General features: G+C 39.2%; 1 protein-coding gene across 5 annotated transcripts; it reads left to right on the plus strand.

The window, feature by feature from the left end:
• Positions 1 to 449: 449 nt before the first annotated feature.
• LOC130748948 (uncharacterized) lies at positions 450 to 4139 on the plus strand. Of its 5 annotated transcripts, none has more exons than XM_057602193.1 (7): positions 450 to 622; positions 1055 to 1167; positions 2070 to 2140; positions 2312 to 2705; positions 2800 to 2907; positions 3022 to 3369; positions 3784 to 4139. In XM_057602193.1, exons 4-7 carry the CDS (start codon positions 2607 to 2609, stop codon positions 3898 to 3900), a joined length of 672 nt encoding a protein of 223 aa, XP_057458176.1. In that variant the 5' UTR covers positions 450 to 622; positions 1055 to 1167; positions 2070 to 2140; positions 2312 to 2606; the 3' UTR covers positions 3901 to 4139. The 5 variants fall into 5 exon arrangements, with proteins under 5 accessions (XP_057458176.1, XP_057458177.1, XP_057458180.1 ...); XM_057602194.1 differs by having other exon boundaries at positions 2326 to 2705; XM_057602197.1 differs by having other exon boundaries at positions 453 to 622; positions 3787 to 4139.
• The last annotated feature ends 8780 nt before the right edge of the window (positions 4140 to 12919 follow it).

Here is a 12919-nt window from a genome sequence, read left to right on the forward strand (position 1 = left end):
GAAGTGGTGCGAGTATCATAGGATTTCAGGGCATAATACTGATGACTGTTTTACTTTGAAGAAGGAGATTGATAAATTGATAAAGGCTGCACTACAGCATTTTTCACTTTAGGCCACGCTAATTTCTTCGACGGAGAAAAAACCGTGGCTGAATTAGAGTATATGCCACGGTTCAAAAGTTGTGAACACATGATGACCACGATTGAAGAAAACCGTGGCATCTACGTTTTCTACCACGCTTCCATAATTGTGGACGGTTCATGGCTACAACTTTCCAACCGTGGCAACCTAATCCCACAAATATAACCGTGGCATAAAAATGTCCTAACACTAAAAAATTCCCTTCCGCCAAAATTTTGTGAACCCCGCGTGTGTTTAGAGTTTTGGCACAACTAAATGATTAATTTTCATTAAAAAAACCTTAAAACTAATTAAAAAATAGAAACCCCCAAACCTCTAACACTACTACACAGTACGTACTATCAGAGAAAGGATTTTGAACCCTAACTTTCTCCTTGGCTGAACATCGTAACCCTCCTCCTCCCGCTGGCACTGTTCATCTCGGCGACCTCCTCTCTCCGCCGGCGACGGCTTGTAGGACCCTCCTCTCTACGCTGCTTAGGTATGTTATTCATATATATATTTGCTTGTTCCTATCATATCAAATTTGTGTTCTTGGCCCTTCTTGTTTCATGTGTTATACTATTATGCGACCCTCCTCTCTACGTTGATTACCCATTGGTGCTATCCCTCTGTAGTTGGTTTTCGGTTCTCTTTGGTTCTGTCTTTCTCTGTTTCTGTTCTGTTTCTTCTTTGTTCCTCTCTTTTCCTTTCTATCTTGTTTTGTCTTGTTCTCTTGTGAAAAGTTGAAATTTTACTCAAGGAAAATTGATTTTTGAAAGGAAAAACTTTGATCCATGATATCTTGGACTAGATCAATTTTGTCTGTAACTTGTTTTTGAAAGAAAAGTGGTCCTTAACCAATATAATTGTGTGGCCGACTGACTGATCTTCTCTTTTTTGTATGCATATGAAATTCCAATTGTTACTTCAGAACTTTGAGCAGAGGTATCCACATCTTTTTCAACCACTGACCGAGAGCAAGGAGCAAGAAGATTAAGAGAAGGGAACCAGTAGCAAATCGCAAAAATCAGTTTTCTTCAACTGGTACTTCTCTCTTTGTTTATTTCAATCATTAATTGTCTTTTTGCACTTGCTTTCTTATTTATCTGTCAGAATGTGATATGCAAAAATGAGATGAATTCTATGTTGAGTTTAAATGTTTATAGTAGTGCTGTTCCGTGGGGTGCTGTTGTGACTGTCTTGCTGTCCTTTACTTTATGTGCGCTGGGGGTATCCTTGCTTCTGAGATTGGACTTGGCAATTCTCAATTTGGTTGGCTTGCTCCCCTTGGATTTGCATTCGTGGACAGTAGCTACAGGACATATTTGTATATCAGCAGATTGCTAGGAATTGAACTATTATGTATTGCTAAACCATTTATTATATCTGTGTACATGGGATTTTTAGAACCCTTATTGCTAAACCATTTACTATATTCTTTTTGGCCTTTCAAAAACAATAGTTGCTACCTTTGTGCTACCTTATGCTTGTACTCTTATCTTTCTTTTTCCTGTTTCTGTGTTGAACATGCTCACTTGGGAGGGTCTTTGGTTCCAAGAGTTATTCTATCTATATATATATTTCAACTTTCACAAAAAAATGTTTATAGTATCTTATTCTCATTTTGAAAAAAGATACATTTATCTGTCAGAATGTTTATAGTCCCCAACTGTGATTGTATTATTTTTCTAATATTCATTCCTATTAAGCTATGTTGCTCATGACATGGAACATGCTTGATGAACCAAAATGGACCAGGCCCAGGATGATACCCTTGTGCGAGAGGAAGCTGATTTGCTTTTTTGCTCTCTTTTTATGTGATTTCTCCTTGTGCTTTTTATGTTTGGAAGTGAGCTCACTTTTTCATCAGTTATGTGGCTATAGTGATATATATTTGACTTATATTATATGTGAGTTTTAAACTGGTTTCTAATTTTTATTTTCAGGAAGGTTTAGTTTGGGAGTACAAGGGAGATCAAACAATATTAAGTTTAATTACTCCAACAAATCTTGAGGGGTAAGTTACTCTACTACTTGATTTTGTTTATGCTTAAGTTTGGAACATGACATGGGGTTACATATGCTTTGATCAATATTTGATTGCTTTCGAATTCAAAAGTTGAATTTTATTTAGTGATAGGATGTTAGTCATGCCACTTTTTATATATTATTTAATTTATTTCATTAGATTAAAAAATGAAGGACAAAGAGTGGACCAAACTTCCAAGGTTTTGTCCAGAGTATATCATGGGCGTTCGTCGATTTTTAGACTTTGTCTACACTAAAGGAAGACCTCAAGGAGATGAGATTTTATGTCCTTGTGCCAAGTGTAGAAATCATTGTTGGACAAAAAGAAATGTGATATTGGATCATTTGGTAGCTAACGGCTTTCTAAAGGGATATGATGTTTGGGTCCACCATGGGGAGCAAATAGAAAGGCCAATGGAAGTTGATGATATTATTGCAGATCAAGAATTAGCAGAATGGGGAGAATTAGCCAAATAAATGCTGCAAATAGAGCAAAGCAAAAGAATATGCATCGTACAGGACCAGTAAATTTTGCTAGGATTCGAGCACAATTGGTAGATTATTTACACATGTTTATGTGTACTATTGTTTATTTTCAGTTTCACAAGCTATAAATGTATCTTAGTGTTTGATATCTAATTATTGTAGCGTGCAAAAAAGGAAAATGAAGATGATGTTAGCCAAGCTGAAATGTTCATTATGACCCGTCAAAGCCGAAAAGGAAAACAAGTGGATGAGGAAACACAAACTGCAATTGTATGTTTTGGGGTGTTAAAATATGTTATGCAAGACTTTGATTTAATTTTTGACATTTCTCTGTTAATTGGGCTAAGCTTCATCTTGAGTTTGACATTTATTTCTTTTAATTAGGCTATTCTTCAAGATTCCATTCAGAACTCAAATGAATCTGAGACGTTTAAGTCTTTGTTTGGGAAGGAAAAATCTGGTCGAGTTCGCTGCTACGGAAGAACATTAACACCATCCATGATGAAAAAGAATGAAGAAATTTATGCAATTAAGAAGCAGCATAAAGATGAAGTGAGTGGTATGAAGAGACAAATGGATGGATTGACATTACTTGTAAGGAGCATGTTGAAGCTACAACACCCAGATTTAGATGAAGAAGAGATCTCTAATATGATGGAAGCTGCTCTAGGCAATGAAAATAGTGTAGCTTCGCATTCATCTGCATCCACCTATGTTCCCCCTCATGAAAAGGTATACTTGTTTAATTTGCTATAATTTCTGTTGTTGTTTGCAACGGAACTTTGTTGTGCTTGCTTATTAAGCTTTACTTAAGTGTACCATGTTGCAACCCTGCTGTGTTTTGCTCTCTATGCTTGGCTACCTTGTGACTCTCTTTAGAAAATCAGGTCTGTGTTGTAATGTGTTAAATGCTGTTGTTTGGTTCAAGACTGTTTTGTTGTCGCTGCTTCTTTTTTACTGGTTTCTCTGATCTTAGCTTAAGCTCTCGATGCAGTTTGCTGGTATTTTGCTGGTTTTTCTCTGCATTTGTTGGGTTGTCTCATCATGTTGCAAAGGGCTGCCTATATAGTTGTTTCTTTAATTTTGTATGTGTTTCTTTGCCTTCATGCTTTTCTTTTTTCTTTCTTGTATTGTGTTTCATATTAGCAGAATGTGGAGAATGATGATTTTCATGAAGGAGATGGAGATGAAGATAGAGAAGGAGAAGGAGAAGGAGAAAGAGAAGAAGAAGGAGAAGGAGAAGGAGAAGGAGAAGAAGATTGATTGCTTTTGGAAGAAATAATAATATTTTGTTATTTTGAAAGGTTGTTTGGAACTTAGGATGACATCTTGGGATTTTATTTTGTTGCTGTTTATGTTGAATTGAACATTGGCATGAATTGACTAGAAGCTGTCAAGTTGGACAGGATTAGGCATTGCCATTTTTTGGTAGTAGTTTTATAATTTTCTCTTAGTGTTCTAAATACAATATTCATGTTAATTAAGATTTGGTTTTTGTTTCATTTGAATTAATCAACTTGAAAAAAAGTTGATTGTAGTTATTTTAATTGATGTGTGCATTTGTTATTGTTATAATACTTTATTAAAATAATTATGGAAGCAAACAGATGGTTCCAAAAATGTGGTATAGGTGCAAAAAAGTGGCTAAAAAAACATGACAACATTTAATAACCGTGGCATAAAATAAACCGTGGTTTTAAGCTTCCGGAACAACCGTGGCTATAGCTATTGGCCACGGTTAAGAACGAGTGGTGTTAATATAACCGTGGTTCTAGATTTTATGAAAACCCGTGGCAGAAAGATATAAGTCGCGGTTACAAATGGGTGGAGAGAACATAACCGTGGCATTAGGGTTTATGAAAATCCGTGGCAGAACTATATAGGCCGCGGTTACAAATGGGTGGTGAGAACATAACCGTGGCATTCGAATAGTGTGTAAACCGCGGCTAACATGTCTAATACTACGGTTTATGACACGCGGTATTACATAATCCGTGGCCTTCCATTTTTTAATTAACCGTGGATTAAACTTGGCAGAACCGTGGCACATGAACTTGGCCACGGCCGCATACACTGCGACAAGGAAACCATGGCAGAACCGTGGCCTAAGCTTTTCGCCACGGTTTTTTCGCATTACCCCGCGGTTTTCTGTCCACGGTGGAAGGCCAAAAATGCTGTAGTGCTGGGTATATGAAGCAGCTTGAGGGGCGAAGCAATTCAGATGAAGCAGGAACTTCAACAAGACGAACCGAAGATGGAAAAGAGATTGAGGGCGATGGTCAAGATAGGCAGTCAGATGGAAAAGCAAAGGGGCAAATTCATTCTATTTTTGGTGGATTTCGTGGCGGAGGAATAACTAATTCAGCTCGTAAGAGGTACGTTCACTCCATTAATGCTGTTTACTCTAACGATTGGGGAAGTTGGGCAACCAATCAACCCGATATAACGTTTACTGTGCGAGATTTTGAGGGAGGGTACTTTTGGATCAAGGAAGCTCGACGGATTTGATTTATGGTGACGCTTTTGAAAAATTGGGGCTAAATGAATCTGATTTGTTGCCTTATGATGGTTCTTTAGTGGGTTTTTCTGGAGAAAAAGTATTTGTTCGAGGATATGTGGAATTGAAGACTGTCTTTGGAGAAGGGAAGAATGCGGAGGCATTTGCTATTAAGTTTTTGGTAGTAAAGTGTACTTCACCGTACAATGTACTCATTGGGAGGCCATCACTAAACAGATTGGGGGCGATCATTTCTACAAGACATTTAACGGCGAAGTATCCATTGAGCAAAGGAGGAGTTGGAATTTTAAAGGCTGATCAAATGGTTGCTCGAAAGTGTTATTCAGAAAGTTTTAAGCAGTATGGGCACATAGGTAAGAAAGCAGTGAAAGAGGGGCATCGAGTCTATGAGGTGGATTTAGAACAGTCAGAAATTATTTTGGATCCTCGAGAAGGATTCAGTGAGCACAAGATGAAATCAGAAGAGGAAACTAAGGCGATCCAAATTGGTGAGCGAAACTTGAAAGTTGGTGTCAATTTAACTACAAGTCAGGAAAACAGGTTGGTAAAATTGTTATCTGAGAATATGGATTTGTTCGCATGGAGTGCAAGAGATTTACCAGGAATCGATCCGGAATTTATATGTCACAAATTGGCTTTAAATCCTGGGGCGAAACCTATTGTTCAGTTTAAAAGAAAGATGGGCGAAGAAAAGGCAGAGGCTGTAAAGGTGGAAACAAATAAGTTACTGGAAGCTGGATTCATTAGGGAAGTAAAGTATCCAACTTGGTTGGCGAATGTTGTTATGGTGAAGAAGGCTAATGGCAAGTGGCGAATGTGCACAGATTATACAGATTTGAACAAGCACTGTCCTAAGGATTCTTATCCTTTACCGAATATTGATAAGCTTGTGGATAGGGCATCTGGATTCGGAATGCTTAGCCTCATGGATGCATACTCAGGGTATCATCAAATAAGAATGTATCAGCCTGACGAGGAGAAAACAGCTTTCATGACAAATCAGGCGAACTATTGCTATCAGACTATGCCGTTTGGGCTGAAGAATGCGGGAGCAACATACCAAAGGTTGATGGATAAGGTGTTTGACAAGCAGGTGGGGCGGAACATGGAGATTTATGTAGACGACATGGTGGTCAAGTCAGAGGAAATGGTGGCGCATTGTTCTGATCTTGAAGAAGCTTTTGGTGAACTAAGAAAGCATAACATGAGACTTAATCCGGAAAAATGTTCGTTTGGAATTCAAAGCGGAAAGTTTTTGGGTTTCATGATCACAAGGAGAGGATTTGAGGCGAACCCTGATAAGTGTAAGGCGATACTCGATATGCAGAGTCCAACCTCAGTTAAAGATGTGCAGAAGTTAACAGGAAGAATAGCAGCTTTGTCCAGGTTTCTTCCGTGTTCTGGGGAAAAATCAGCACCATTTTTTCAATGCTTAAGGAAGAACAAAACTTTTCAGTGGACTGAAGAATGTGAGAGGGCGTTCCAAAGTTTGAAGGATCATTTATCCAAGCCACCAATTTTAGCCAAACCAGTTCCAGGTATTTCATTATCAATGTTTATTTCCATCTCTGATAATGCAGTTAGTTCAGTTTTGTTGCAAGAAAATAAGGATGATATGAGGATCATATATTTTGTGAGTCATGCTCTTCAAGGAGCTGAAGTTAGATACCAAAAAATTGAAAAGGCTGCATTAGCTCTAATCATATCCGCCAGGAAATTAAGACCTTATTTTCAAGGCTTTCCAATTGTGGTAAAAACAGATTTGCCACTTCGCCAAGTTTTGCAAAAGCCTGATCTGGCTGGAAGAATGGTTTCCTGGGCTGTTGAATTGTCAGAATTTGAGATCACTTTTGACAGGAAAGGTCTGGTTAAAGCACAGGTATTGGTGGATTTTGTTAATGAAATGTCTTCCAGTGAGAAAAATATGGAAGTTGGCGAATGGAGTTTGTCTGTAGATGGTTCGTCTAATGTCAAGGGAAGCGGAGCTGGAATAATCTTAGAAGGACCAGGTGGCGTGACAGTTGAGCAGTCACTCAAGTTTGACTTTAAAGCAAGCAATAATCAGGCAGAGTATGAAGCTATAATTGCAGGTTTGAAGTTGGCGATCGAGATGGGGGTCAAGAGCATAATGATTAAAACAGATTCTCAGATAGTTTCCAGGCAAATTCAGGGCGAATATCAGGCGAGGGACGCACAGCTGGCTAAGTATTTATTGAAAGCTCAGGGATTGATAAAGCAGATAGGCACAGTGCAGGTCAATTATGTTCCGCGGGAGGAGAATACAAGGGCAGATATTCTATCAAAGTTAGCAAGCACCAAGAAGCCGGGAAATAATAAGTCAGTCATCCAGGAAGTTTTAAGCAGCCCAAGTATCGAAGAAGATGAGACAATGATGGTGTTAACTTTAGCGAATTCAGATTGGATGGGGCGTATCAAACAATGTTTGGAGGCAGAAGGCTCTGATGTGTTGACATTCTCTAAGGATCAAATTCGCGAGGCAAGTCGTTACACATTGTTGGGCGATCAATTGTACAGAAGAGGGATTGGAGTTCCTTTATTGAGATGTGTCTCTAAGGATGAGGCGGAAAGAATCATGTTTGAAGTTCACGAAGGTGTGTGTGCAAGTCATGTAGGGGGAAGATCTTTGGCGGCGAAAGTGCTCAGAGCAGAGTTCTATTGGCCAACTTTACGAGGGGATTGTATGGAATATGTGAAGAAGTGTGGTAAATGTCAAATTTATGCAGATTTACATAAGGCGCCGCATGAGACTCTTAGCTCAATGAGTTCATCATGGCCATTTGCAATATGGGGAGTAGATATTCTGGGACCGTTCACTCCAGCAGGTTCTCAAATCAGATTTATTTTGGTGGCGGTGGACTATTTCACTAAGTGGATTGAGGCGGAATCAATGGCGAAAATAACAGCAGAAAAAGTCAAAAAGTTTTATTGGAGAAAATTGGTTTGCAGATTTGGCGTTCCAGCAACTATCGTCTCAGACAATGGAACACAGTTTACAAGCAGGAGTGTGAAGGATTTTTGTGCAGGAATGGGAATTGAGATGCGTTTCGCCTCAGTTGAGCACCCTCAGACAAATGGACAAGTGGAGTCAGCGAATAAAGTCATTCTCAATGGAATTAGAAAGCGTCTAGGCGAAGCTAAGGGATTATGGGCTGAAGAGTTGATCACGGTCATTTGGGCGTACAATACTACTCCTCAATCAACTATTGGCGAATCACCTTTTAAGTTGACTTACGGGGTAGATGCAATGATACCAGCAGAATTACAAGATGTAACTTTCAGGGTGGCAACTTATAATGAAGAGCAGAACGACATGAATAGAGTGGTTGATCTCAATTTAGCAGAGGAAACGCAAGCAGAGGTTCGTTTGAGGCAGGCAATGGTAAAACAGAGGTCGGAAAGGCGATACAATTCTAGAGTGGTTCCAAGGCTAATGAAAGTTGGTGATTTGGTTCTGCGTAGGAAGGCAAAGGGGCCTGATGATTCGAAGTTATCACCTAATTGGGAAGGACCTTACAGGATTCTGCGAGAGCTTGGTCAAGGGGCGTATCATTTGGAGGAGTTATCGGGGCGAAGGGTCCCAAGGGCTTGGAATGCACAGCATCTCCGTTATTATTACAGTTGAAGTGCAGGGTGGTTCGTTCGGTTTGTTTTGTGTTGTACAGTTTGTTTCAGTGTATGTTTGTCCAAGACTGTGTTTCGTTGTTTCAGTTTGTGTGTGTTGAAGTCTACGTTTGTTGGTTGTATCGTTTAAGACTATGTTTGTTGTGTAAGACTAGATTTGATGCACTCTTTTCTCTACCCCAGGCGGGAGAGTTTTTAACGAGGCATCAATTATTAATGAATAACAGGTGTGCACTCTTTTCTCTACCCCAGGCGGGAGAGTTTTTAACGAGGCATAACCTTTTTTAAAATGATCAAGGGCTTATCATTTTACTTATTTCTTTTACCCATAGCGGAAACTTTTCAACTAAGGTCTATCAATTGGGCGACGTCAGACAATTGAGAAAAAAGTAAGTCTCTTAAAACAAGAGCATCCGGCCACGAATTCATAAGCACAGTCTTAAATTGGATTTAAGCTTGTCCAAACTAAGCACAAGTCTCCACGCGAGCATACTAATGAAATCAAATATGTTGACTTTGATTTCCATGAATAATAACTATGTCAAAAATGAAAATTTGACTAAGTTATATACACAAAGGCCTTATGATTCCAAAGTAGTTGATTAAGTTTAAATTTTATAACATTTAAAGAGATCTATTCCAGAGTATTTTACTATGTACAGTAAAATGTGAGAGTAACGAGTTCAATTAAATGACGAAGGCGGACCGATTCGGGTGAAAGGTTAGTAAACGTTATTTATGTTAAGTTATATTTTGAAGTTATATGATAACTTGAATAACTAGGTAAGGTTATGCTTATATTTTTTGAGTCATATGATAATCCAGGTGACTAAGTAAGGATATGCTTAGTTATAGACTTAGTTATTGTGATAGTTATTTGGGTGAGTAAGGGATAGTGTTATTATAGAAGTTATGACAATTTCAGAAGTTATTACAGTTGATTGGGCGAAACAATTAGATAGAGGGCACTCATGTGAATACTGAAGAAAATTTCATTATGATAAAGGAAATTGTTACATAAGGTAAGGAACGTTGAGTAATTTAAAGCAGAAGAGGCCTGTAGCCTTTTACATTGTCGGTTGAAAGAGAAGGGGCTAACAAACTCAGAGCCTAGATCATTCAGATAGTTTCGCCACCTCCTTCTTTGTTGTTGACATTTCCTTCATCATCTTCTTGGTTTTCTTCTTCCTCTTTTTCTTCTTCTTCATCAACTCTTTCCTCATCCCCGTTATCCGGGCCGATCAATTTGCCATTAACAATGCGGGCGTAAGGGTCTGTTCCCGTCAAGTTGATCGCCAGGTCAGGATTAAGGAAAGTGACTTGAGTAAGTGCTTTAGAAAATCCAGCTTCAAACTGATCCAAAACGGAAATTTTCAAGTCAGCGATTTCGGTTTTCATCTGGGAATTTTCTTCAAGCATTTGATTATGCACAGTAGTCAATTGAGCGCAGTCAGCCTTGATTTTTTCATTTTCCTCATTCAAGGTTTGGAGGGTAGCATTGTTTTCATCAGAGGTTTTCTTCATTTTTTCCAACTCTAAAGCCAAATCCGCGGCTTTCTTTTCATTCGCCTTGTTCGACTTGTCCAGCAACTTGAGTGTAGCTTTCATTTTTCCAATTTCTTTTTCCTTCTCTTCAACAAGTTTGGCTGAAGCAAGACCATCGAATCCGGCTGATTCAAGGTCGATCATCTTGGAGATAGCAGCAATCTCCAAGCCCTTTGTCATCATGGCTTGACAAGCTTCCTTCAAACCTAGTTTCCTCATCTTATCACGGTCCGCCTCGAACACCAGATTTGTTTCCACCAGGGAGTTGAAATCAATTTTGGAGTCCCAAATTGAAGTTACATCATCCGAGGATAATTCCTCAAACTCTTTCAGCAAGTTTTTCCAGCAAACGGGTGGGGTGCTTGATGAACAGCCTTTGTTCGCCAACGCAGATTCGCCTTTGCCCATGAACTTCTCCAGTGAGGTTTGGTTCGAGGCTTTGCTTTTGATAAAGGTAGGATCTTCATTCTTCTTTTTCTTTTTTACGGGGCGGCCTGATTCAGTACCAGAGTGGCTGGTGGCGTGTTCGTCCACCGACTTCGCGGGGTTCCTTTTTTCGCGAGCAGCCTGTTGTTCGCGGCGAAATCGAAGGATGTCTTCTTCAGTTAGGCGAGCCATTGTTCCTGCAAAAGAGTGAGCAAGAGTTAGAACTTGGTAAAGTCTTCTTATGTAATTTAAGGAAGGGGCGAAACAGGTTAGAATGCCTTACCAACATATTTTTCAACTGCATCTTTAGAGAGAGCAACCATAAAATCTGTAAGGTTTAAGCCTAGGCCATATAGAAATTTGCAGTCTACTAATTCCTCGGGGGTAAGAGCATCATCGGGAATTTTGATGATGCTCTCGTATTGGTTCGTCCAATAGAAAGGAAATTTTGGGCTTCCATCGGCAAAGTAAAATATGTCTTTGCAAGCATCAGATTCGCGAAGTTTGAAAAATTTACCTTTGAAGTGTTTGTAATGGCTTTTATACAGGGTGAACAATCCTAGACCCCTAGCGGTGGCGAGTGAGACATATTCGCCCTTCACATTTCGTCCGCATGTTTCAAAGAAGTAAAAAAATTTGTTGCTGGTAGGTATGATGTGTAAGGTTTGACACAGGACTTCAAAAGCTTTTAAGTAAGCCCAGGCATTACCATGGAGTTGAGTGGGGGCAACGTTCAAAAGGGTTAGAACCGAACAAGTAAAGTCAGAGAATGGCAAATCATACTTTAGATCGGAGAACAGGCTTTCGAATAAGTAGGTAAAGTTTCGCCCTTGACCATCTGTTTTCCCGAAACAACATGGTTCATCAGGGGCGCAGGGAATTATGTCTAGGTGGGCATCTAGGCCATCTTTCCTAAAATTATATTTAGTGACTAAGTCGATGACAGCTTTTGGGGTGCAAATCTTTGAAAATTGTTTTTTAATTTTACTAGAAACCCATAGAGAATCAGCAGGAGATGGAATGGTGGAGGCAGAAGCTTCCTTACGAGTACGTTTGGTAGTCATTTTCAAAGGATTCCTGAAAGGAAGAGTTTCAAAGTGTGAGAAGAAGAGAAAAAGTAGTTTGAATTTCTGGGTGGAAATGTCAAACTTTGATTTTCTGGGTAGAAAGGTAGAACATTGTGTTGAGTTTCTGGGTTTAGTAGAGTAAGTTGTTCATGTGAGGCTAAAGTTTTAAAAACAAAAAAAGAAATGTAGAAATTAGAAAGGAGAAGAGGATGAGGTTTACCTGCGAAGGAGAGAAGTTTGAGCGATTTCTGGGATTTTGGTGATGAATGCAGTGGGGTCGTCGAACGTTAAGCAAACTTGGTGGAGAAAATAGAAAAATTCTTACCGTTGTGGATGATCGGAGAGGATGATAAGGGTAAGAAAAGTGAAAATGAGAGTGTGAGAGAAGGGTAAGAATTTCGGATCTTATATAGAAAGGGGGAGGGGAGATGAAAAGGTGAATTGAATGGTGAGTAAAGGGACGCGTGTCCTCGCGTGTGGGCTGTGTTCGAGGCAAAAGTTCTGACGTTTGGACCAAAGGGATACGTTGGTCTGAAATTTTTTGAATTTGAAGGGATGTGATTTGTTAAGGGAGAAGTGGTGAGGGGTATTATAGTCTAAGGACGTGACGTTTCGAGACTAGGTGCGTTTCAGGAGGAGGTATAATTTTTCGTTTAAATTTATAACACTTTATTACATTTATTGCAGCTTTGGTGATTGTGTTAGTGGAATTTCAATATATATGATAGTATTGTAGTATCAAGTTCCCAAAAATATGCAGAAGATCTACTTGATGAACTTAAAGCAGGTAAAGTAATAATGATTTCGAAATCTGCCACGGTAAGGGCATGTGAAGTGACAGCTGAGTGGATGTGACAAGATTGGTTCAGCGTGCAATGATGATATTCATTATGTGTTAGTTAAGATTTATAAATATTTGAATTTACACGCCTTTATTGACATTTTATGTGATGTAAATTGCTGAGGGCTTATCAAAGACACTTTCGCCTTATACTAAGCCTTAGTGTCTTGAGGGCTTGTGGTCTGGTATGGGCTGATCAATATGTATATTACTTAGGCTGACCGAATCATGTATTAAATGGGC

This window comes from Lotus japonicus, chromosome 3 (genome assembly GCF_012489685.1).
Source record: "Lotus japonicus ecotype B-129 chromosome 3, LjGifu_v1.2".
In the NCBI taxonomy this organism is placed as follows: domain Eukaryota; kingdom Viridiplantae; phylum Streptophyta; class Magnoliopsida; order Fabales; family Fabaceae; genus Lotus; species Lotus japonicus.